Below are 24,170 nucleotides of genomic sequence, written 5' to 3'. Positions count from 1 at the left end.
GTAAAAAAGAAGAATAACAGACAGAACCACCTCTTTGCCTCTCTGTCCTCCAGCCTCTGCATCACAGAAAGCAATCCCTCCTGTTGCTACGACCCTGGCGGAAATCCTGAATAAGATTCCCAAGAGCAAGCGCTTCAGAAGTCTGGAGTGGAATAAGGCTCCAAGGAGTAGGATCAGGGTGGCACTTGGAGTGCCCTTTGTCCGTCGACTCTACCGAATGAAGAGGGCCCAGTACCTAAAGGCCAAGTATGAAAATGTCCTTTGAGTTTCATTGTTTTTTCTCCAATATTCTGCATAATGTTGTTTTAAATATAAACCCACATTTGTTTTTTAGGGTTCCTACAAGGTCTTGAACATTTGGACAATGCTAAATTTTTACCTTTGTTTTAAGGAATAGGCTTGATTTTCAACATTATCTGGTCTTCCATCTACACAATCATTCATGTGAAACAAATATCTTATACATTTTTAAATGAAATGATTTGTTTGGTGTCGCCTTAAAGGGTAACCTTTTGTGGCTCCAGAGGAAGCTGCATGTAATCTGATAAATTGCCTCCAGGGATGTCACTCTGTGGCAGAGTTGCATTGTGGGTAATGCAGGCGCCAGGTTTTGAAAAGGAAGAAGAATATGTGGAATAAAAAAGACAATATCTCTGGTTCTGTTGTATCGACTTTGATCATTTGTTTTTAAACTGTCAATACTGAGTCCAATAGTGTTATAGGAGTACAATGCTGGTCAGTGGACCGCTTTCCAAAACCTGGCACCTACGTTAACCTTGATGCAACTTAGCCTATGATATCACTGGAGGCAATTTTTAGATTACATGCAGGAGCCACAAAAGGCTTTTAAAAACTTTTTTCACATATGCAGTAGTACTCCCCAAGACCTGTAAACACACTTTAATGTGTACAATTGGTGGAGTTAACCTTTAAATGATCATGATCAAAACATACAGTTAAATTAAATATGGACAGCTAGAAAAATAAACCAAGTGACAATATATGTTGATTGATGTGGGTATAAAAACAAATCTTAAAACTTAATCGCAAACGCATTTATAGTAACAATTTAGATGTGATGATGAAGGCTTGGGTACCTTGAAAGTGCTTGAATTTTATTCTTATAAAGCTGTACAAAATCAGTTTTTTGTTGTCTGCAGCTGATACAGCACAATATCAATTATGAATATTCACAGTTGATTACAGCTTTTTGGGGCATCAGTGACAGCAGAGTGTCTGTTAGTTCTTCGCCAGGAAAAAGCAACCATGACTGATCAGGGAAAGCAGTGAGCAGCACCTATAGGAACTGAAACTGAGCTGCCTGATAGGTGATCTTAGGGAAGCACAAAAACATCACAACAAAACCGCTTCTCAACAAAAAAACAAGCTAAAAACAATGCGCACAGTTTTTCGCTTTGCTGGAGAATTTGTTGATAAGATCACATCTGCTTGGATTAAAAAGAAAGTATACTCAGTTCTATAATATAACTCTTTCTGTGTCTGTGCTTTCATCCAGTCAGAGGCTGTACACTATTGATCTGTTGGACCGTTACCGCAAAGCTCTGGAGACGGCGGTCCAGATCTCCTGTCGTCACAACCTGCCCCCGCTCCCTGGACGCACCGTTATCCTGCTAGGTAATCACATGGACACAGAACCGACTAAGGGGCACGACTTCTGCCTCCCACCAGACCCTGAGCAAAAGAACGAGGAGGAGGAGGAGGACGAGGATGGGGAAGGCAATGAGCCCCCAAGCAGACAGATGAGGAAAAAGCAAGTGGATGACAAGCTTGCTCCTTCTGTAAGAGCCTGTGTTTTATTATTGTCAATATCATTGAGTATATGAGCTATTTGACTTTATACTGATCTCTCCGTATTTTAACATTTTCTCAGATGATGGAGGTGGGAGTTTTGCTCTCTCTGATGATTGCCAGCAGTGCTGAGGACTGTCACCTCTTGTTAATGAATTGGTATAGATGTGAAGAACTCGAGCTGAAGTCTGATGTTCTTTTGGATAACGTCAGGACTGTGATGAAGCAAATAAACACAGAGAGGGTTTGTTGTTTTTTACTGTGGAATCCTTCTTGTATTTCATGTAATGAAGTTCTTGTCATCCTATTTTTAAAGAATTGTATTTGCATGTCGAAGTGTCCTTGAGCAAGATACTGAAACCCAAATTGCTCCTGATGAGCAGTTGGCACCTTGCATGGCAGCCTCCGCCATCAGTGTATGAATGTGTGTGTGTGTGAATGGTTGAATCTGACAAGTGTTGTAAAGCACTTTGAGTTGTCAGAAAAGCGCAATAGAAATGCAAGTCCATTTACCATGTTGGTAGAATTGCCCTGTTTTGATGGAAGTTTCTTCATTGATTTATTAAGTACTTTTTGTTTTTTACAGACACACGTTGATGAAGAGAATGATTTCCTCCCCACAGTGTTCAACAAGACAAACAAGGTAGGTTTATTTCTATATACGTATATGTTTTTATATGTCTGGCTGATTATTCTGAGTTTTATGATTAAAACAGTCCAAGCTGTTTGTAATTGCACCAGAAAGAGAGGTGATGATTGAGTCTCATTCCCAGGACATCATATAGCCACATTTTGGGTTGCTGAAGCATCCCGAGCAGCAACAAACTGAGAAAATAAGAAAATGGGCTGCAGGGTCTCCGCAGATACGAGACACTGCCAGGTCCTTTCTCCCCATTCAAGTCTGTTTCTGTCTTGATAGGTACCTTATGTTGTTTCCTCTTACTACGTCCGGGGTGCTTGATATGCTTTGAAAGACAAGCCTGTTTTGAACATGTAAGGAGTAGTAAGAACAGATATTTGTGTTCAAATGTAGGGAGGAAAAGTCAAAAGTTGTCAGAAAAATAAATACACAAGTAAAGTACAGTTACCTGAAAAATTGACTTAAGTGCTTAAGTACTTAGTACTAGTAAAGTATTTGTGCATCGTTACTTCCCACCTCAGCTGCCAAGACGGATATTTTATGTTTTCTCATTAGCCATGAATTATAAGTGTTAATAAAAACAATTATGATAGATGTGAAGCACCCAATGGAACTGGCTAACAGCGCACTCATGCACATTTATCAGATAACTGAGTCTGTAAGAGAGGAAGCTATTTGGAGAAGAAATAGCAGGTGAAGTTTAGAGGTCTACATGCATTCCTGAGATATCAGGGCCACCTTAACAAGACATATGCAAATAGACAAAACATAAATAAAAAAAACAGACATGTTTAATTTATTATATACTTTGCAGGTTGCACAACTTTCAGAATGGCAGCACAGTACCTTCTTTGATGCTCTTGATACTCTGCTTTAGATGACAGTACAGGACACCTTCTTGTCACCCTTGACATCAGACATCATATGCTTTTGTAACTTAGGTGGACAACATCATCCTGGTGACTGAGGGCTGGATTGATCATGGGATCCAATGGACCATCAACAAATACATGAAGGAAATGAACAACAAAGTACTCATGGTGCAAATGAATTTGTCAGTAGACAGGTAATGCTCCAAACCGCTGCTGTAGCTGCTATTTCTCCTGTGTCTTACAGACGTTACTGGGAAGCTAAAGTTGCGCTCAAACCAATCACAGTCACTGGTGGAACTTAAGATTGACCATTTTGTGTTTTCTAACTACATTATTTCAGCATAGACAGGTACTCAGCTGGTTTCTGGTTTCCTTCCTGTTTCTAACTTATTCTGATTGCATTTATTGTTGTATTGACTACTTGCAGAGGACAGGAGTCCTCTACTGACAGGAACCGTGTGAACCTGGTAGGCTTCAGTGAACAAATGCTGAGGTAAAGTGTCTGCTTTCACATTTTAATCCACAAATTTATTTACTTACTTACTTATTTGCTTGATTGAAAGTTAGATGAGATGATGGATCACTCTTGAAGATGGAGTCAGGTGCTTGTTAGCTTAGCATAGCATTAGCCAGCTGGAAACAAATCCCACCTACCAGCATCTCTAAAGCGTACTAATTAACACCTCATATGTTGTTTGTTTAATCAAAACAAAAACTGAAGCAAATCACCAGGAAGTCCGACATTTCTGTATGATTTAAACAAACACAATATCATGTCAATTAATGAGCTTTAGAGCTGCTGTCATTGTGGATTTTGCTACCCTTCAACTACAGGAGGTTAGCTGTCGCCCGCTCTTTGCAGCCTCTATGCTAAGCTAAGCTAACTGGCTGTTGGCTTTACCTTCATATCTATCTTACAGACATGAGAGTGGTATCGACCTTCTCATCAAATTCTCTTCAAGAAAGCAAATAAGCGTATTTCCCTCAATTTGTAACTATTTCTATGTATATGTGACCAGGTTTGTGGCAGAACGAGGATCGTCGAGGCTGCTGGACCATGTAGAGCGTTTAGACAAACTGTACAACATCCCACCACCAGACGGAGCTAAAAGCCCTGAGGCCACAAATACTGTTGTGGCAATACCAGCCAGCCCCAAGTTAAGGTAAGTTTTATCTCACGGCAAAGAAGCGGGTCTGAGCAGTTTTTTTTCACATAGATGGTCTACTGTCCGAGACCTTTTTTGTTCTCCCTTTTCCTCACAAGTTTAACACCAACTCCTGCCTCTGCCCTCAGGTGGCGAGGTGTACGCGTGTTTATCTCCTCCACCTTCAGAGACATGCACAGCGAGCGCGACATCTTGGTGCGGAGCGTGTTCCCTGAGCTCCGGCGCCGCGCCGCATCACACTGCCTCTACCTGCAGGAGGTGGAGCTGCGCTGGGGTGTGACAGAGGAAGAGTCAGAACGGGCCGCCCAGCTGTGCCTGTCGGAGGTGTGTCGAAGCCAGATGATGATAGGAATCCTGGGGGAGAGGTACGGCCTGGTGCCTCCCAAACCTGTCCTGCCCGACCTGCCGCAGCACAGCTGGGTGAGAGTACTGATGCTGTGTCCTGTGGCTGTTTTATTAAAATTGAGACTACAATCAAACTACCTTTTAAAAAAATGAATTCTTTTGAATGTTGACAGAAGCATCATTTTATTCTTTGTGTGCAGCTGGCGTCGGCCCCAGCAGGCCTGTCTATCACAGAGATGGAGATCCGTCAGTTTGAGGCTCTTTACCCCGACACAGCGCACCAGCGATTGTTCTGCTACTTCAGAGATCCAAACATCATCAAGTATGCAAAACATACTCACATTCACACATCACTATTTACTTTCCTTTAACTTTTCTATTAACTTTTCCATTAACTTTTCTAAAGTTTTTTTTATTTTATTTATTTTTTTATTTAACCTTCATTTAACCAGGAATAATCCCATTGAGATTCAGAATCTCTTTTGCAAGGGGGTCCTGGCCAAGAGAGCAGCACAATAGGTCCACATAAAATACACACTTGAACAACAACAACAAAACAAACATAAAGACAGCTAAAACAGTTTGGCAAATCACATCATTACAGTATAATCACCAGCTGCGTTCGGTGAGAGAACATGTGCATGCAGTAGTCAAATAGTCCTTGATCCTAGCTTTAAAATCTTCCATACTTGGGAGATAATCCAATTTAAGATGACTCTGTAATTTATACCAGGATGAGGGTGCGAATGCTTTGTTTGTTTTGCTGGAAGTCAAAATTTTTTGTAAGTATTTTTTTTTTAATTTAATTTTCTTCTTGTTGCTTTCAGATCAATTCCTGTGGCTTGGAGATCTGACTTTGTTCCTGAATCAAAGGAGACTGAGTCTAAAATGGCCTCTCTCAAGAAAAGGATGCGTTACAGTAAAGTCAAGGTCACTGAGAAGTGAGTTATCTTGGTCACTTTTTAACTGCACTGAAGCTGAAAAACAAAAGTTAACTTTTAGGACACTACTCATTTAATACTTATTTGAAAAGTATTTTTAATGTAGCATTTGTTAGACCTAATCTACGGTTTTTCAGTATTGACAGGTGAAGTACAATATTATTAAGAAAACTAGCATATAGCATTCTGAAATGAAGCCACTACAACATTTTAAGTGCCTTTTTAGTTGAGGCCTCTGTTTTTCTGTCATAGTTACCCATGTGCATGGGGAGGAGTAATGGACGGGAAACCGTATCTGAAAAACCTGGAGGACTTTGGTAAAGCAGTGCTGGAGGACCTGTGGACTGCTGTAGAGAAGCAGTTTGTGGAAGTGAGTTACTCTGACAGTTCAATCAGTTTAATTTCCAAACACCTCATTAACCGAAATTAGCTCTGTGGTGGAAGACGCATTCAACTCATTTAGTCAAATGTACTTAAGGGAACTTTTAACTGGTTAAGAAACAGTCGTACTATAGCGCTGATGCCTCTATATGACCTGCGTAAACAAATGAGACCATGAGTGAGAAGATTGGCTATTTCTACAGTATACAGTTACAATTATTCGAGATGCCTGTCACCGGGTCGGTCATAAAATTAAAAATATTTTTCATGGTGGAGTAGTGAGGGTGAATTAAGTAGTGAGGGTGAATTAAGTAGTCTCACAGCCTGAGGAAAGTAGCTACTCTGTAGTCTGGTGGTAGGCACTAAAACAACGTTTTTTTATTTTAGTTTCATCATTGTCAAAAATGTCAACATGTGTCAACAGAGCTAATATACAGTAGATCACAAATAAACTCCTGTCTATTCTCCACACAGCAGGAGGAGGCCGAGGCCGAGCCTGTGTCCGGTGTGACAGAGCAGGAGGTGCACCAGGGGGCGCTGCAGAGGCAGTTCTTTGGCAGGGCGAAGCTGCTGGCCGGGGCTGTGGCTATAGTGGAGCAGCTCCAGACCAAAGGAGGGATGATGGTGGTGGAGGGAGGACCTGGAGAGGGCAAAACTGTCTTCATGGTAGATTTCTCAAACAAATTCTACTTTATTCTATTCTTCTACCTGAGTGTAAATTCTCTCCATAGAAACCCATGTTTTATCTCTCTCCACGCAGGCTGCTCTAGCAGACACCCTCAGAACTGGAGAAAAGTCTAAGAAAAACCTTGTCTGTGACGTCTTCTCCTACTCTACAGCTGCTAGCCAAGCAGCACGCTCTGTGGAAAACCTGCTTCAGTGCCTCGTTCAGTGGTTGAGGAAGATGGAAGATGCTGAAAAGGAATCACCTCTTCCCCATTCTTACAAGTAGCTATATTTAAAATGTTCCTTGAGTCACCATTTACAGCTACATCTTATTGTCTATAAACTTAACAGCTATTTCCTGTCATCACAGAGATTTGCTGTCAGAATTTCACTGCAGATTGAGTGACATGAAGAAAAAACCTCTGGTGCTGCTCGTTGATGGGGTGGATCTTGTCCAAGACAGCAGAGGTCAACGCATCTTGGATTGGATTCCACAGCAGATTCCATTGGTCAGTTACATGGACAGAAAACGTTGATCTTTATAACTCTGCTTGGTTTGGACATTAAAATTATACCCACTGAATTTCTCTGAAACAGTAAAACTGAGATTCTCTTTTTCTTGTCAGAATGTGTGTTTAGTTGTGAGCGCCACAGGCAAAGCAGCACAGTCACAAACCCTGACCAAGACAAAAAAAGATGTCCTGATTGCGCTGGGAGAGCTTACCATGCCGGACCGGAGGGAGATAGTTCAGAAGGGACTGGACACCTTCGGGAAGAAACTCAGTGACTCTGCATTCAACAACCAGGTTCTTACATGGTGTTAGCCTACTTTGTGAACTCTGTCATGCCTTTTTCAGTGCATGATTCTGCCATTGATACTGATAACAGACACTCTTTAAGGAAAAAATTAAAAAAATACATAGTAAAGAAACATCAAACTTTGCTTTGCCTGCTTGTCCAGCTCCAGATCCTGACAATGAAGAAGGGAGCAGTGACTCCTCTCTACCTGCACCTGGCCTGTGAAGACCTGAGGAACTATGCCTCCTTTGATAAGGTTTAATATCATTTTTTTCTTTAAATTTTCGACCGATACCAATTTAAGGAAATCCATTTGAACAAAAGATTACATTAGACATACACGTGGTGAGCCTCATCACTGGGTGCAACCTAGTGTTTTTCCTGCATGCCTCAAGACAGCCACTCTATAGCACTATTAGATTTTGGTGCAACAAGCATGCAGCATGCTTATTGGCTCACTGATGCAGATGAGATGAACTCCTAAGGCATTTAAATTTGGTATTTAATGAAAAATTTCGATACTCAATAGTATCGAGGCAATTCAGTCAGTGCCATAAAAAGTTCGATACCCAGCGGTAGTGCTGCTACCAATGATATTCAACTTATAACGTACTCTTTGTGTCTTAGTTGAAGGAGAGCCTCGAGGACTTGCCTCAGTCTTTAAGCCAGTTGGTGCAGTACAGCCTGGACAGACTCTGCTCACAGTACAGAGGCTTGCTGGGACTCCGCTGGGCTCTGGCAGCACTCACTGTCAGCACCACTGGTAAGACATTTTAACGCAATTTAGAGCATTATTTTTAAACTTGATGAAGTGCTAGATTGGGTAAATTTCCAGGTAGCTCAACACAGCAGATGCTAGTAGAGCTGCAACGATTATCAATTAGTTGTCAACTATTGTATTAATGCTCAATTATTTTGATAATCAATTTATTTGGTTTGAGTAAGTTTTTAAGAAAGAAAAAGTCAAAGTCCTCTGATTTAGCTTCTTAAAAGACTGTGAAATGACTGCCTCTATGACAGTATCTTTGAGTTGTGGACAAAACAATACATTTGAGGATGTCATCTTTGGCTTGAGAAAAAATGTATTGACATTTACCCCCATTTTCTGAGATTATTTAACAATGAAAAATTCTCTAGGTAATCTGTAACTGTTTTTGTTTGCCTCACAATGTTCTCTTGATTGACAGGCCTGAGGGAGAGCGACTTTTACTCGGTGCTGAACACATGCGGTGACCTCTCGTCACGGGACGAACAGGTCACATGGCAGAAAGTATTGCAACTGTCCAGGAAGCCCAAAGGACGTATCCCCATGGCACCTTTCACACACATGGTGCAGAGTTTGAGAAGGTATGAATCCCACATGCGCTGAAAGCAAAACAGCAAGAAGTAAGGATGCCAAGGAAGTCTTGGACAACGATCTCTTCCAGCAGACTGTGGCAGCATGTGAAAATTAATCTCCAACTCCAACAATGTTTTTTTTCTCATGTTCTATAAGTTGATTGAATTTAATTCAGTTTTTATTTTTCCAATACATATTTCTCTTTCCACTAAAATTGAATGCACCAAAATGGTTTATACCGAATGTGTGCTGTTAGATGTTCTTTATGTTCCAGGGAATAATCTCAAACAATCCTGAAGGACAAAAAGTTATTAAACCTGTTTGGATCACTATTTGCAGTCTGATTGGTTTATCTCATTGCCGCGACACTGACGGCCTGCTGGCTCTTAACAATCGGGAGGTGAGGAGCGCCTTTGAGGAATTTCTCCTCCCAGCGAAAACTGACAGAACCAGAGCTCACCTCGTTCTGGCAGGTAAAGTACACACAGTGTCTTATAAATCAGTTCAAGTAAGTACAGTTCACGGTATATCTCAGTTAATCTTGTGTCACTGTACTGTCTATTTATACAGGTCATCTGTGGGCACTAGCTGACCAGCAGGGCACAGATACCTTCCTTCACTGTGAGGCCAGCTCTGTCGAGCAGCTGCCGTCCAACCTGGTTAGTCGTCACCCGTCACCGCACATAACATATAAAGTTTAGCAACATGAGCAAAAGTACTGTAAACAAATTATAGTCTAAACAATCTCACAATACAGAAAACAAACACTGTACACGTCTTCACTAAAGAAAAACCCTGGTGTAACAATGAGAAATCCTTAACACTTATGGTCACATGTGCCTCATTTTTACATCCTGCACTGTCACAAACACAAGCCTCTTGTCCATGAGTGCAACGATACAAAAAGGAAATAAATTCCTAAATGAAACTGCTCACAACAAAGTCTGTGGATTTTCTTGAGTAGCTGGTTCAAGATTTCTGGAAAGAGACATTGTTGTTGAGTTTTTCAAATATAGTTTTTAAGATACTGTTTGTCAAAGCTCTTTATTGTCTGTGAATTATCAATCAGGACTTTTTTACAGAAGGATTTTGTGCATCTTAGTCAAAGAAATCCTCCCACAGTTACTCATAATATCTCCTGTAGATTTGAACTCCTTTCTTTTTGCTTTTTTCAGATTCAAAGTGGCCAACTGGAGGCACTTTATTCCCTGCTCGCCAGCTACTACTTCCTGTATGCTAATGTGCGCCACGGCCTCCTGCACCACCTCCTTGAGATCTACAGCTCCTGTGGTGAGTGTGAATGACAATGCTGTATGATAAATGTGCTAACATCTTGTAACAGTTTAATCCTTTAATCTTTAATCCTTCACATTGTCTTGTGTGCACCTACATTCATTTGAATTTGTTGATGAATGAAAGCCTAATGTTTGTATCCTGTGAAATTTTGCCTTTCTTGTAGATGACAAAAGCAAGAGTGTGCAGCCATGTAAGTGCTTAAAAATACATCTCTCGCAATTTTCTTTCATCTGTGTTGAATTCCTTCTTCATAAAAAATTCTCTTTGTTTTCTTAGATGATAGCTTCGAGGGTCGTCTAAATCTGCTGGAGTGCTGGAGTTTCCTGAAGCGCCACTCCTTCCTGCTCTCCTCCTGGCCGGCTCTTTGCATTCAGCAAGCCCTCAGCGAGTCTCCTGAGACCTTTGCTCACACCTGGGCACAAGGCCTGGTTAGAAAAGGTGGAGTCCGAGTAATCGAGTGGCTGAACAATGACTATGAGGAGAAACTTCAAGAGCTCAGGTGAGAAGGATGTCTGTTGGGTGGTTAGAAGAACTGTGTAGAAGTGTTCCCCAAATCCACTTTTTGTCATTGAGAATGACTTTGTCAGCCTTGTATGTTGAGTGTTTTAATTTGATATGTGTTGATGGTCTTGTGTGTTTCATTGCAGGAAGCTTGTGTCGACCTTCTCCTCTGAACCGACCTGTTTGGTTTTGAGCTCAGATGAAGAGCAGATGGTGGTTGGCACCAGCAAGGGAACACTGCATTTCTTTAACACAAAGACCGGACAGGTATGAAGATATTTTTTTAGTATAAATGTCTCCTCATCCTGTCATACATTTGAAGGCCTTGTAGATTAACTGGGTGGTTTGTATTAATGGTTTCTGTTTTGAAAATGAGAAGCAATCCTGACCATTTATAGACTTCACATGCTTACATGTTTATTCATTCGCAGTTCCCAGTCAGAACATTTACGTGCACACATGAAATCAGGTTGCACAGAAAGTCTGCAACACGCTTCCTGTATGTGGACTTCGGTAACAATGTGGAAAGTAATCTCAGTAATCAGATTTCTTTCTCAGGGACGAATCCAGGAATTTATTGATATCCAAGTCAGAATTTCCAAGTTCCAAGGCTGCACTTTCAAATAGAACGTCCCCTGAATTTGGATTTCAGACTCAAAAAGTCAGACACCCCTCACCAACCCCAACCTCAGAATCCAAGATGGCTGCTTCGCAAATCAACAGCTGTGAAAGCTGAAGAAGATATTGTTTAGTAGCACTTATGTCTTATTTGTGTTTCATTAAATCAGTCTTACAAACAGTTCTGTCCAACTCCAGTCTGTGGACACGTTGCTTCGGTGTAAAGTGCCACATGATACGTTGTTAATCAACTGGTACTGTAAACAATAGCTAACAATCTCTAACCTGCTAGAACTGATATTCCAACTTGTACTGGAAAGCAGTCAACTCGGGTTTAATGTCATTCCCAGCTCCGATTTCTAAATTCCAAGGTAAATAAAAATCATAAATATTGTTAGTAGTATTCACTTGATAAAGTTGCTGACCTAGTTCTTCATGAATGAACGATGCACTGTACCAAACGCTCAATGAAAGACGATTAGCGACCTGTTACCATAGAGGTGGCAGGTTCCAGTGAAGTCACTGAATGTGCCGGAAGTCGCACCCATAATTTGTGCAGGGTATCATGGGGGCTACGAAGAAGGTGGATATATGATGTTTAAGGATTCTCAGTCCTGCAGAAATGTATTGTCATGCACGTAAACACAATAATTTTTAATGTGTCATGTTTTATATCTGAGAATAATGCTGAGTGCTGAGAAGAAAAAGTCTAACATCCCACTCTTATGGATGTGAACAGGAAGTGAAATCGCTGGTGAGCAGCTGCGACGGCATCTCAAGCTCCGTCTTTCTGAAGGATGGACGTCTCGCTTCCACTTCCTTTGATGGACGAGTAGAGATCTGGGACATCGAGAGTGGCAGCAGGTTAAATACACCTCAGACTGAACTAACCATTAGATTCTTGAGATACAGCACAGGCTAATGATGTTTGAGTTAACTGACTTGTGTTCCTTGCAGGACTGCTCTTATTAATGCCCACACTAATGCGATAACAGCAAGTGACACCACTGGAGACATGAAGCACCTTGCAACTGTGTCTCTGGACTCCATGCTTAAAGTTAGTCTTAAACAAATCACATTAGAAAATCAGTTCCTTTTTCTGGTGTTTGTGTTTTGGTTATTTCTTGCTCCTTTTATTTTGTGTGATTTTTAAATACCTATTATTTTTGTGTTTTTATTTTATGTGGTACAGGGAAGACTAGACCCTACTTTTTACAAATCACAGTCAACAGTAATCTTCTTTAATCATGCTGACTGAATGTTTTTCATCTATCAGGTGTGGTCTTCGACTAAAGGTCATGAGGTAGCGTCCCTGCTCGGCTCTGCCCCTATGAACTGTGTGACCTTTGACCCTGAGGATCACCTGCTGGCTGCTGGTTGCTGGAATGGAGATGTGATTATATGGAACTGGCTCCAGAATAAAACTCAAGCGGTGAGTTACCATGAGGAGAGGCCAAAGAAAGTCATGTGGGGTTTTTCCGTACACATATGCTGGCTCTGCTCGACTCAGTTTGACTCGGCACGTCAGTCCAGCACAACAGGGATTTGCATTTCCATTTCAACAGGGCTACCTGCTTGGAGGGAGCGGTTGGAAATACTCCTTCTTCCCCGACAGTACTATCGAAGAAAAGCGTCTTACAAAATCTCCACTAATTCAGTTACAAATATGTTTCATTACCTATAGATTCCTCACAAAGCGAGCCCCGGTTGCTTAGTTGGTAATGCAAGCGCCCCATGTACAGAGGCTGTATCCTCACTATAGCAGCCCAGAGTTCGAGTCCAACCTGTGACCCTTTGCTGCATGTCATCCCCTTTGCTTTCTCTTCCTGTTGCTGCCTTATGTAATAAAGCCATAACAAGGCAAAATACTGCTTTAAGACATTCCTTCTGACTTCTTGTGAGCAGGTTTGGTTGTCTCCTATACTGTTATTGCAATATAATCCACTGTTACTTTAAGGCAACGTTATGTAGAAATTGGCATGTTGTGCGATTTGGCGCCCCCTGCAGGTTCAGAGCGCAACACCACTGTCGTAAAATCAACTCCCAGGTCTGTAACAATTTGTCATATTTAATGTAGGTACTACCTATAAACAAAACTCATTACATCAGTGTTATGTGTTGAAAACTTGTATGTTGAAGTAAACATGTCTGTAACGCTGTGATCCTACCCTCTCACTGAAGTTACATAGTGCAGAAACAAGTGATGGGGGGCGGAGAGGCTGAGACAGAGACACCATTCACCCTATTACAAGACACTGTACCATCAGCATGATTCTGAAGCTATTTTAAGGCAAAAAAGTTACATAATGTTGTTTTAATAAAGAAAACAATTCAATTAACCAAGAGCAACTCTGCAAGTACTGTACAGAAAAGCCCATTTCAGAAAATTACCTCTCAGCTATTACCATTATAGTACTTGAACACAAGATGAGCAGAGCCCTGGGCCTTCTCAGTAGGATATAATTAGGCACATGGGAGCAAGAGAGAAAAAATAAAATTAGGATTTTATTTGCACTGCCTACGGAAAAAGGTGGGAAGAGAGGAAAGCCATCAAGGTGAAACTACAATATTGTGGGTAGATGATCACCATTGTTGCTGTTTTTTTAATACACAATTACCATCTCTCTTCTCTCTGTTCTCTCAGTCGCTGTCCGGTCACCAGTCCTCAGTGCGCAGTCTCTCCTTCTCCTCCTCCTCCATGCTCTGCTCTGGCTACATGTCTGGAGAGGTCAGGGTGTGGTCAGTGCCCACCTCCACCTGTGTGGGATGTTTCCAGGCTCACTCCGGAGCCACGGAGGCCCTCACCTTCCTGTGTGAAGGGAGCATGCTGCTGAGCGCCGGCTCTGATCACATGGTGAGTCGTTGCTGCGTGTACATACTGAACCAAGATCAGAGAAATTAAACTTAAAGGGACAATTCACCTTGTGTTTTTTTTACTCTTACCTTCAGTGCTATTTACCCATCTGGACTGTTTCAGTGTTGGTTGAAACTTCTTGTCACTTTTTTTTAAATGAACCAACTCCTTTTTCTCTATGCCTTCTTGTCTTTCTGTCAAACAGGTCCAGCTCTGGTCAGGGGGACTTGGGCGTGCAGACACTGCATTTATAAATGATGAAGTAAGCTCCTCATTTATCTTATGTATAAGTGTTAACTTCATGTTGCTTAGCTCATCTTCATAATTTTTAAGCTGAGCTATTGTCTATGTGTAAACATACAGTTAGGGCATGATTGAAAAAGATCAGAATAACTATATATTTTTTTGTCATTTGGCACTGTATTTCCTCTATAAATCATCTCATTTGATCTTTCAGTACCAGCTGGAGCCTCCTCTGAAGAAACGGAAGTCTGTATCCTCTTGGCCCGCTGCTCTGTGTGTGGCTGTTAATGGAGAGTATGCTGCTGTAGGATACCATGGGGACGGCTTCAAAGTCTTCAGTCTTGACACAGGTGTGTTTATGTGCTAGGAATATCCAAAAATCTAAAAAAAAAAGAACCTTTTACTAGGTTGAATCACTGGAAGACGCCGTCTGACGGAACAAATACAGAGATGCAAGTAATGCCTAAAAGAAAAATCAGAGGGAATGGCTTCATATCTTTTTTCTTTGTGTAAAAGATGTATCTGTTTGAAGCGGTGATGTAGGTGTTTATTTGCATATAGAGCAGGGAAGTGGGAGCCAATCACAAGAGGTCACTCAAGCAAGACACATTTAATGCCAGGTGTGAATTGACTGGCTTGAAGCTGTCCACTTGTGATCGGGTCACTCGGGACAGATGGCAAAACCAAATGTGAAAAGCCTCTCTGTTCGTTCCCCGAGTACACAGGGCCGCATCTTTGTGGAGTTTTCTGTCCTGATATAATTGAATAACTGAATAATTTTCTCTGTTACTGCAGGGGAGGAAACAAGGGAAGAAGTGACGTGGATTGAATGTCTCTCACAGGGGGTCAAAAAAGGTACATCTTCGGTTAAATAATCATCAGTAATGTGGATATAATGACTAAGTGTGTAAAAAAAGTATTAAAAGAAGTAGAGCAGTCTGGTCACAGCAGACAACATAAACATACTGCAACAACAATAGAAAAAACAAAACACAAACTAACACATCGTCCAAGAGGACATCGATGAAGCTCTGGTCCCACCTAGCCACTAAATTAAAAGATAATATATTCATAACATCAATCAACAAATACAAAGCAAAGAGATGCACCTTAACGTGTTGGATATGCAACTGATACAATTGTAACAAAGCCCTGATATGATAATGAAGATTATATTGAATAACAAAGACACCAAACATGAACGTACCTACAGTAGATAACCTGACTGAAGTAAGAGCGTATACTTCTTTCCTAACCCTCCTCCACCCTGTATGAGTATTTCACAAAATGAATACAATGTGCTTTTAAAAAAATCACAAAGTAAACAAGCTATGCAGACACATTATAGTGGAGTACGAGCAGCACAATAATGTATAGTATCCGAATAAATGGGGGAAAAAACGCTTCACATATGTACTCTGTATATATGGATAAAATTAAAGCAGACAAATTGAACTGACAAAAGACCTCAAAAAACTTTCAATATATCTTTTTTAATTGTAGCTGAGAAGATTTGGGCCCCCAAATATCTTGACGTGTCCATTCTGTGCATGCTGTGGGTCGTTCTGGACGCGGAGAAGAACGAACCTGAGCTGTTGCTGACTGCAGGAAGTGACAAACGTGTGAGGGTGTGGAAGAGAAAAGAAGGAGAGGAGGGGATGCTGGGAGGCCTGGAGGAGTGGGGATTATTTGGTTCCCAATCAGGCGTCGTCCTGGCATTAGCACAAAACTCCACATACCTGGCCTCAGCTTCAGGTGAGTGTTACTGAGTGTGTTATAAGAAATGTCCTTCAACATCAGAGAAGTAAATGCTATAATGTTCTTTAAAGCAACATGATGTATTTCTCAGGTAGAAGGTGCTTTTAAAGAAAAGACATTTTTTGCTGATTACTGTATTTTCATTCTCTGTGTTTCCCATTGAATTAGATGACTGCTCCATTTTTCTGTGGCTGCTGAGCGATCTGGCTGAAGACCCCTGTATAGAGGGTCATGCAGTTCTGAGGGGCCACACTGGAGGAGTCACCTGTCTGGCTTTCAGCCCCGACGGTGGACAGCTGCTGTCTGGTGGGAAAGATCAGGTACAATGTGTTTGAGCTGCAGTGTAGTGACAATATCAGGATTCTGTTTCTGATGCAAACACTGACTGTATTAATACAAAACAATTGCTGTAGGGACGTTTAGAAAATGCCTCAACATGGGCATGACTGGCAGGGGGTACACTAATCGATACTGTATATATGAGTCTATGATTGTTCAGTGTAGCGCAGTACTGACAGGTGTCTTTGTTTCAGGCCCTGATGGTGTGGGATGTTACTGCGTCTCCTCCTGCTCTTTCCAAGTCGCTCCCTCACTCTCACAGAGACTGGATCACCGGCTGTGTTTGGACTCCAGACTGTGTGGTAAATCTTCATTACTGTCTGTGTTGTAAAGAAATGTAACCTGAGAAAGTCATATAACTATACTCTGTTAAGGGATCATTATCAGCCTCCCTTTTCTCTTCCAGATTAGCTCTTCAAACGATGGGAGGCTCTGTTTATGGGATCTGCAGGCAGGCGAATGTCTTAAAGAAATCTCCTGGAGGAGTCCTCTTACATCTGTCTGCTGTGTGGTGAGCAAATTACACATCTGTCTGTCAGAGAGAATACAGGATGTGATGGTTCTTTCTCTCCAGAAAGACCTTTATGCATTTAATTGATGTATTGGTGGATTCAATGAGATTTAACTGCAGGTCTGAGCTGTCTTTGTATTCTGTCTTCATAAAGTAAACCCTCAGCTTCATTGGAGTGTTTTGTGTTGACTTGGTGTTTCTGTGTACAGGGTCAGTATGTGATCGCTGGCTGTGCAGAGGGACAGCTCCATGTTTGGACCTGGGAAACAGGTGTAGAAATCTCCCACATTGCTGCACACAAGCAGCGTATCCATCACTGCTCTCTCCTGCCAAATACAGGTAAGCTTTCTGGAAAATTAGTACAAGCATGCTGTCAGTATTTGAAGCTGCTTTCCCTCTTAAATTCACAAAACACTGAGTCCAAGGCTCAGTTTTTTTGTTTTGTTTTGTTTTTTAAATCCTGCTTTGTGTTTTTAAGACAAGACCAAAGAAGTCAACCCAGAAGAGATGACTGTTTTCATTGCGTCTGACGATGGCATAGTGCAGCTCTGGAAACCACTACAGGTCTGTCAGTGAGGATCAAAGTTTTTGCCTTTAGTTGTTTTTTAGTCTAGATACAGAGCAACAATGACTTCCTTGTGCTTTTTGAAATAATACCAGAGTGGACACTGTCTTATTTCTCTGTGTCTTCACGTTCAGGTGGAGCACAGCATGACCTTCCAGGGTCACAGTGGTGCAGTATCTGCAGTTTCTTGCCTTGGAAGCTTCCCAGATTTCTACACTATTTCTGAAGACTGCTCGTTGCGATCCTGGTGTTGGACAGAACGTAATACTTGATACTCTGCCTTTATATAATGCCATAAAGATATATTTTATGCTTTACACTTTATGGATATGCAAATATACAACTGATCATGCTGCATATGCATCTTTCCAATGAAGAAATCTGTGCTTTACTGCCTTGTTTTTGACTTACGTTAAATTCCAGCATCTTTTATGCGATGAAGGAACAAATTACCCAAATGTTTCATTTTTTGCATCCAAACCAACCTGTCAGAGTTTGTTCATGTCTTCAAAATAATCGTGTCAATCTTCCATTAATCAAGTCACAATGTTCCAGGTCATCCTAATATTTGAAAACACTCTTTTCTGTGTATATTACTCTTCACAGTCGTCACATGATGCTGCTTAGTGAAGAAGACACTACCTGGTTAATAAACAGTGTACCCCAGTTCACATGTGTGTTCTGTCTTTCCAGAGGGATCTCCCACACAGAGAGGCTCAGTCGCAGCTCTCTGCTTCTCTCCCAGAGATGATCTGCTTCTCGCCGGTTATGAATCCGGTTTGCTCAAATTATGGCAGCGCAACACCGTGGTTGGACAAAAGCAGGTGAAGACATACAGCAGTACACAAGAAAAAACATGTGTGTATACTGGACACATGTATGTTTTGGTTATGTTTTCACATGGTGTGTCTATGGGTGTGTGTCAGACTTCAGATGGGGCCATCACAGCAATCTGCTCCATGCCGGACGACCAGTTTGCTGTCGCCTACATGAAACCTGTTGTTGATGTGTGGAAGCTGGTGTGGAATAAACAACACGGCACCGCCAGGTAAACAACAGCAAAACAGTCACACTACTAAGCTACCAGCTGCACCAACCTGGTGCAGGTTCATAATTTTATTTTGGGTTATTACTAGAATAGGTTTACATGCTTTAATGCTCAAAAAACACATCAGTTTTCCAAAACTGTCCAGTGCTGCAGCTCTGTATTTCCCCTCTTTCGCCAAACTAGTCGCTAGGCAGAAATTATGCAAATATGTGACATGGTGACGTAGTGTGATGTCACAAAGTCACAGGACTTTTTAACGTGTGATTTTGCATATCTTTGCTCTAAGGAGAAAAATTTCAACACTAGAAAAATAACTATATTAATATTGTGATTGATTTAAAAAAATTCACCCAGCCTGAATCTGTGTTTGTTCTGCTGTGGAAAGGATATTACATTTTCTCTGTTGAGGTCTTGTAAACGTCTTACAAAGCATTAAATGTGATGTGAAAAATGTGCATATTCCCATTGTCCAGGCCTAGTTGACCAAAACGTATACTTCTTATAAACATGCTTGCAGTAATTAACCCACACACTTAAACAAAGATCCAAAATGAAACCCAACGCAATGCCAAAGTTTAAGGAACCCTCCCAGATATTGTAACAGCTCAATGCTGATGTTTGGAAACTGTGATGTATGTCTGTTGACTTTAAGAACACGTGTGATAAGAATTGAGGAATTGAGAGCGCTGTTTCTGTGGAGACGGCAGATAAATTTTGATGAGTTTGATTGTCAGCACTAACCCGTCCTGCTCTACCCTCCTGTTGCTTGCAGCCTAGTGAAGGTCAACACGTACAAAGTGACAAAACCAGTGATCCACCTCACCTACTGTTCAGTCCTGATTGGTATGTCATGCATTGGACAATTATTCAACGTCACACCTGAGGAGGAGGACGACGCCTCGTGGCACAACAGAGTCACACAGTAACTACATACAGTACATGATCAGTTGATGATTATTAGGTTTTTTGACTGTAGAAAAAAATAATTTATTAGATAGATATGATAAGGTGCTGTTGGGTTTCATTTCCTTTTACATTGAGGGTGTTTCTTTTTCGCCTGTATTGCAGCTGGGAGCACAGTGTCCGAATTTTGGCTATGATCCGTAACGATGAGAAAAGCATGTGGCTGGTGGGCGAAGAAGGTGGTGAAGTTCATATTGGCTTCATTGTGAGTTTCTAAATTATAATACTCTAATAAAACAACATATATTAAAAGTAAAAATATTTGCTGTAGCTCTTGGAAGTATTTAATAAAGAGCAAAATGTATCATTGACAATTAGATAATACTACTTGGCTCATATTTTTATAGAAAAACAATATCATCATTGTTGCAGTTTAGATAATATGACATCAGGTTGTTAAAAGAACATTTCCTTTTTGTCTCACCTGTCCAAATCTTTCAGTTAAAACTGAAGTCATCTCAGTCACCTCAAGTGAAGTGCACCACATACTTTGTTTTCAGTAAATGTGATTGTTGCCTGTGTCCTCTCCTCCATCAGTTTGCCATGGGCTCCAAAAGCCACATTGATTCAGCTTTCAGTAGGATAACGCTGGAGACCGATGATGAGGAGAAGAAAGGGAGCGTGATATCAGCTGTAACGATGAAAGAAGGTACTAAACAAAACTAAAACTGTTAGTTACTACTCTGTCTTCATGCATTTCCATAACTACTTGAACTACTGCTACTGTTTTTATTTGTATTGTTTATTATCCAATGTCTTCTGTGTTCTTTCAGATTTTGTCGTGTGTGGAGACATGAAGGGCAACATGTGGTTCATTCAGCCTCCTGAGCCTTCAACATGGAGCAACAGAAAATCTGTAAGCGCTCAGACACTCTGACACAGAACAAAAGAGAAAGAATGGATATTTTTGTATTGTTAAATTTAAAGGTCCAAGTAAAAATACGGCAGACTCCACGTCTACGTGGCTATGATTTTTTAATGGTGATGTTTTATCCCCAGGCCCACAGTGACAGGATCAGTGTGCTGAGACTCACTGACAGCATCATCATCTCCGCCTCCTACGACAGGACAGTGAAGCTGTGGGACAGAAAGACAAAGAAGCAGGTACATCACAGTCTTCACAGAACAGTCTGACATTTTGGGAGACATACTTACTCGCTCCATGGTGGATAGTTAGATGAGAAGATATTTGTACGTTGAATATGAAGCCAGCAGACAATTATCTTAGCAATGACTTAAAACGGCTCTATCCAAAGTTAACAAAGGTAAAAGTCAAATTAGATATATGGTGTTAATTATTGAGCTTTAGAGGTGCTGGTAGATGGATTTAATTAACTTCGGACAGAGGGAGGGTAACGGTTTCCCCCGTTGCCAGTATCTATGCTAAGCTAAGCTAACTTGCTGCTGCCTTTAGCCTCATTTTTAACAAATGGATAAGAAAGTGGATCAATCTTCTCATCTAACTCACACCTAGAAAGCAAAATATATTTCTTTGCAATAGAACTATATTTTCCTTATATGTAGAATTATATATAGAATGTATTTATTTGTTTATTATTTTTGCAAAATGCAAAGGGAAAAGAAAAGAAAAATAAATATGTAAAAAAGTGAATTTAGAAATGAATAAATGAAATGTAAAATTAAATGGAAACGTGAATAAATAGGAGGATTATTACAAAGATAAGTAAATACAGAAGCAAATTAAAACAGAAATATCAATATCTGTCATATTTTGTACATTAATTATTTGCCTACACTTATTTTTAATATAATGTTTGGTGCATTTAATGGTTTCTTTATTTATTTATCTATTTATTTAGTTTGTTTGTACACAGACTGAGGTTTGACCTTAGTGTCATCTTCATATGTATTGAAATACTGTATATATTTAATAATTTGTTTGCAATGCATTATTAAAAATATCAGATTATATATTCTCTATATATTGACAAAATATATCGGTTATTGACATTTTTCATATATTGTACAAAAGATTTAACGCATACTTTGCAAAAAAAATATTATATCTAGTAATATATGCAAAATATATGTTAGTTAATATATTTTTTAAGTGCATATCAGTATATAGTACCATTGTTCTATCGAAACGTACATTAATAATATTTTGTAATATATTCTTAAAGCAAAATTAAACTTTACATGTCAGTATATGCCTTTTTCATAGCGTATTCTAAAGGTTCTGTTCTCTTCTTCTGCAGCAAACTTACTGATTCATTCCTTCACCTTCATTTTTTAAATATTTGAATTATTTTAAACTGACTTTCATTGACTGTCACCTTCTGCTCTCTATCTCTTCCTGCAGGTGGGAATGTTTGTGTGTGAAGGACCTGTCGTGAATTTGGAGGTGAACCCTAAAACACCCACCGAGCTGGTCTGTGGTGACGAGCAGGGAAAGCTCTACTTCCTGTCCTGGAAAGAATGATCCTCAAGATACTAAACACTTAATTCAGCATTTGAGAAAATGTAGCAAATGTTTAGCTTCCTCTTTGCTTCCATGATAGTGAATGTCCACTAAATGTATTTACAAAAAACATAAGGCAAATTATTTACTCCACATAAAAGGAGACAGATCTATGTTTACATGTGCCTTTAATTTAGATAGTAAGTGAAACTTGCAAATGTAACAAGAAAGTATAAAAAGTATGTTTGAGCTTTGAAAATATCAGTTTTGTGTGAGCTGATTTTTTTCTTTTAGTTGAAAATTGTTTGTGGAAACAGAAATGTGGCATATGAAACACTTGAAGTGGAAAAAAGAGGTAAAATAAATCATCTTTTCTTTGACACTAAAATTATGTTCAAATCTGCACTTTGTTGTTGTTTTCAAAGGGCAAAATGAGACGACCTCCTGGAAATGTGTATATATATTTCTTTCCTGTTAACACATCTGTCAGCATTAGATTTCTGATTTCTTTTATGTTCCTGGGACAAGAGCAGAGGTGGTGACAGCCTTGTTTTACTAGATTTGAGTGAATGATTGTATTTAAAGGTAGAAGACCAAAGTGGTGCTTGCTGTTTGACACATGTTTTGTGGAGAGACATGCGAGACATCAGTGGCAGATATGTAAACACAGCTTATCAGCTAATGCTTTTACAACTCTGTTATCTGCACCGAAGTGCTTCTGTTATATTGACAATGAGCCTCCCCTAAGAGGAAAGACAAATATAATGCTCGTGCTTAAAAATCAGGCTGTTCAATTATTTTGGTGCATTTCTTTTAACTGAATGGATCACTTTATGTTTATTTTGAGTTATATTTTAAAACATTTCCTCAGCTACTTTAATTGTTAAGGAGAATCCTGCAGTGCTGTTTTGCTGTGAAGCTCCAGAAATGTTCTGTGGACTACTCAACTCCACCACAGGGGTCAGTGCATAATGACCGAATTTGCCTTTTTGGGTGAAATCAAACTTTTAAAGAAGACTTGACCAATCTGAACTAAACATTTACAGTTGAGTTGTATGAAAATATTGTTACATCCACCATTTATATGATTAATAGTTAAACAACATCCTGTTTGAAATTAATTCAATTTAACACATTTTCACACGGGGGCAGTGATGATTGTACTGTGCTTAAGTACAATTTTGAGGGATTTGTATTTTACTTGAGTATTTCCATTTTATGCTACTTTATTGAAAGCAAATATTGTATTATTGTAAAATACCATTGTAATATTACAAATATAATGTACTTTTTACTTAACTATTTTTTAAATAATTTAAGTTACTATTTACTTTGCAGACTGTGTGATGCATCAGAGCCAAAGTACCAGAGTTTATTGAATTTATTTTATTTTATTTAACACTGATTCAGATAATCCCAAAAATGCTAAATATCAGATCTGAGTCGATAATCGAGTGACCAAATGTTAAATTTTGGATCCAATAATCGACCAGGCCAACAATTATTCAACATATACTGTACATCATACAGCTTATACGTACATATAAATATATGTATAGTTTGCTTTTAAATGTAATTTTGATATTACAGTAAATTTGGAGTCTTCAGTTCCAATGATTTCTACAGCTCTCATTGTTCTGTGATGGCGTGGGAGGAACACATACCACTTTGTCACAAAAAGCATTCAAGAAGTTTGCTTCATATCTGAATTTATTGTGGGTCCTCTGAAAATGTGACCAAATCTGTTTGCTCAAAAATATACATTCAGCAAATTGAACAATCTGGGCCCATTTCAATAGGGCTTGTTTGATACACCCACTAGACTCAGCTACAAACACTACAATGGGAAGGTCTAAAGAGCTCAGCATTCAAATGAAAGAGCACATTATTGATTTTGAAGTCAGAGAAGTCACTTAGAGCCATTTCAAAGCAGTTACAGGTCCCAAGATCGACTGTGCAAACAACTGTAAGTATAAAGTGCATGGCACAGTTGTGTCACTGCCACGATCAGGAAGAAAACACAAACTATCACCTGCCGCTGAGAGAAAACTGGTCAGGATGGTCAAGAGTCAACCAAAAAACACTACAAAGCAAG

General features: G+C 40.0%; 1 protein-coding gene across 1 annotated transcript in view; it reads left to right on the top strand.

Moving 5' to 3' along the window:
• Window positions 1-22,478, top strand: part of tep1 (telomerase-associated protein 1) — a 28,949-nt gene extending 6,471 nt beyond the window's left edge. Inside the window, exons 12-57 of the mRNA XM_084369952.1 lie at window positions 54-246; window positions 1,517-1,799; window positions 1,892-2,053; window positions 2,396-2,452; window positions 3,391-3,515; window positions 3,749-3,814; window positions 4,341-4,484; window positions 4,616-4,907; window positions 5,033-5,154; window positions 5,660-5,773; window positions 6,026-6,143; window positions 6,629-6,820; window positions 6,915-7,102; window positions 7,191-7,329; window positions 7,447-7,626; window positions 7,782-7,874; window positions 8,246-8,381; window positions 8,806-8,965; window positions 9,297-9,430; window positions 9,528-9,616; window positions 10,133-10,247; window positions 10,417-10,443; window positions 10,530-10,752; window positions 10,901-11,021; window positions 12,112-12,236; window positions 12,330-12,429; window positions 12,649-12,804; window positions 14,017-14,226; window positions 14,432-14,488; window positions 14,684-14,819; window positions 15,265-15,324; window positions 15,973-16,224; window positions 16,396-16,547; window positions 16,761-16,868; window positions 16,973-17,077; window positions 17,287-17,416; window positions 17,556-17,641; window positions 17,777-17,903; window positions 18,336-18,466; window positions 18,569-18,690; window positions 19,463-19,612; window positions 19,759-19,858; window positions 20,191-20,302; window positions 20,427-20,509; window positions 20,653-20,757; window positions 21,977-22,478. Coding sequence (XP_084226078.1) covers window positions 54-246; window positions 1,517-1,799; window positions 1,892-2,053; window positions 2,396-2,452; window positions 3,391-3,515; window positions 3,749-3,814; window positions 4,341-4,484; window positions 4,616-4,907; window positions 5,033-5,154; window positions 5,660-5,773; window positions 6,026-6,143; window positions 6,629-6,820; window positions 6,915-7,102; window positions 7,191-7,329; window positions 7,447-7,626; window positions 7,782-7,874; window positions 8,246-8,381; window positions 8,806-8,965; window positions 9,297-9,430; window positions 9,528-9,616; window positions 10,133-10,247; window positions 10,417-10,443; window positions 10,530-10,752; window positions 10,901-11,021; window positions 12,112-12,236; window positions 12,330-12,429; window positions 12,649-12,804; window positions 14,017-14,226; window positions 14,432-14,488; window positions 14,684-14,819; window positions 15,265-15,324; window positions 15,973-16,224; window positions 16,396-16,547; window positions 16,761-16,868; window positions 16,973-17,077; window positions 17,287-17,416; window positions 17,556-17,641; window positions 17,777-17,903; window positions 18,336-18,466; window positions 18,569-18,690; window positions 19,463-19,612; window positions 19,759-19,858; window positions 20,191-20,302; window positions 20,427-20,509; window positions 20,653-20,757; window positions 21,977-22,096 — 6,200 coding nt within the window. The 3' untranslated portion in view covers window positions 22,097-22,478. The remainder of the gene's footprint in view (window positions 1-53; window positions 247-1,516; window positions 1,800-1,891; window positions 2,054-2,395; window positions 2,453-3,390; window positions 3,516-3,748; window positions 3,815-4,340; window positions 4,485-4,615; window positions 4,908-5,032; window positions 5,155-5,659; window positions 5,774-6,025; window positions 6,144-6,628; window positions 6,821-6,914; window positions 7,103-7,190; window positions 7,330-7,446; window positions 7,627-7,781; window positions 7,875-8,245; window positions 8,382-8,805; window positions 8,966-9,296; window positions 9,431-9,527; window positions 9,617-10,132; window positions 10,248-10,416; window positions 10,444-10,529; window positions 10,753-10,900; window positions 11,022-12,111; window positions 12,237-12,329; window positions 12,430-12,648; window positions 12,805-14,016; window positions 14,227-14,431; window positions 14,489-14,683; window positions 14,820-15,264; window positions 15,325-15,972; window positions 16,225-16,395; window positions 16,548-16,760; window positions 16,869-16,972; window positions 17,078-17,286; window positions 17,417-17,555; window positions 17,642-17,776; window positions 17,904-18,335; window positions 18,467-18,568; window positions 18,691-19,462; window positions 19,613-19,758; window positions 19,859-20,190; window positions 20,303-20,426; window positions 20,510-20,652; window positions 20,758-21,976) is intronic.
• Window positions 22,479-24,170: the final 1,692 nt, after the last annotated feature.

This window comes from Pagrus pagrus (assembly GCF_965226575.1).
Source record: "Pagrus pagrus genome assembly, chromosome: 12".
Lineage (NCBI taxonomy): Eukaryota > Metazoa > Chordata > Actinopteri > Spariformes > Sparidae > Pagrus > Pagrus pagrus.
Note: the sequence above shows the minus strand (reverse complement) of the source record. Positions and strands in the feature narration are given on the sequence as shown.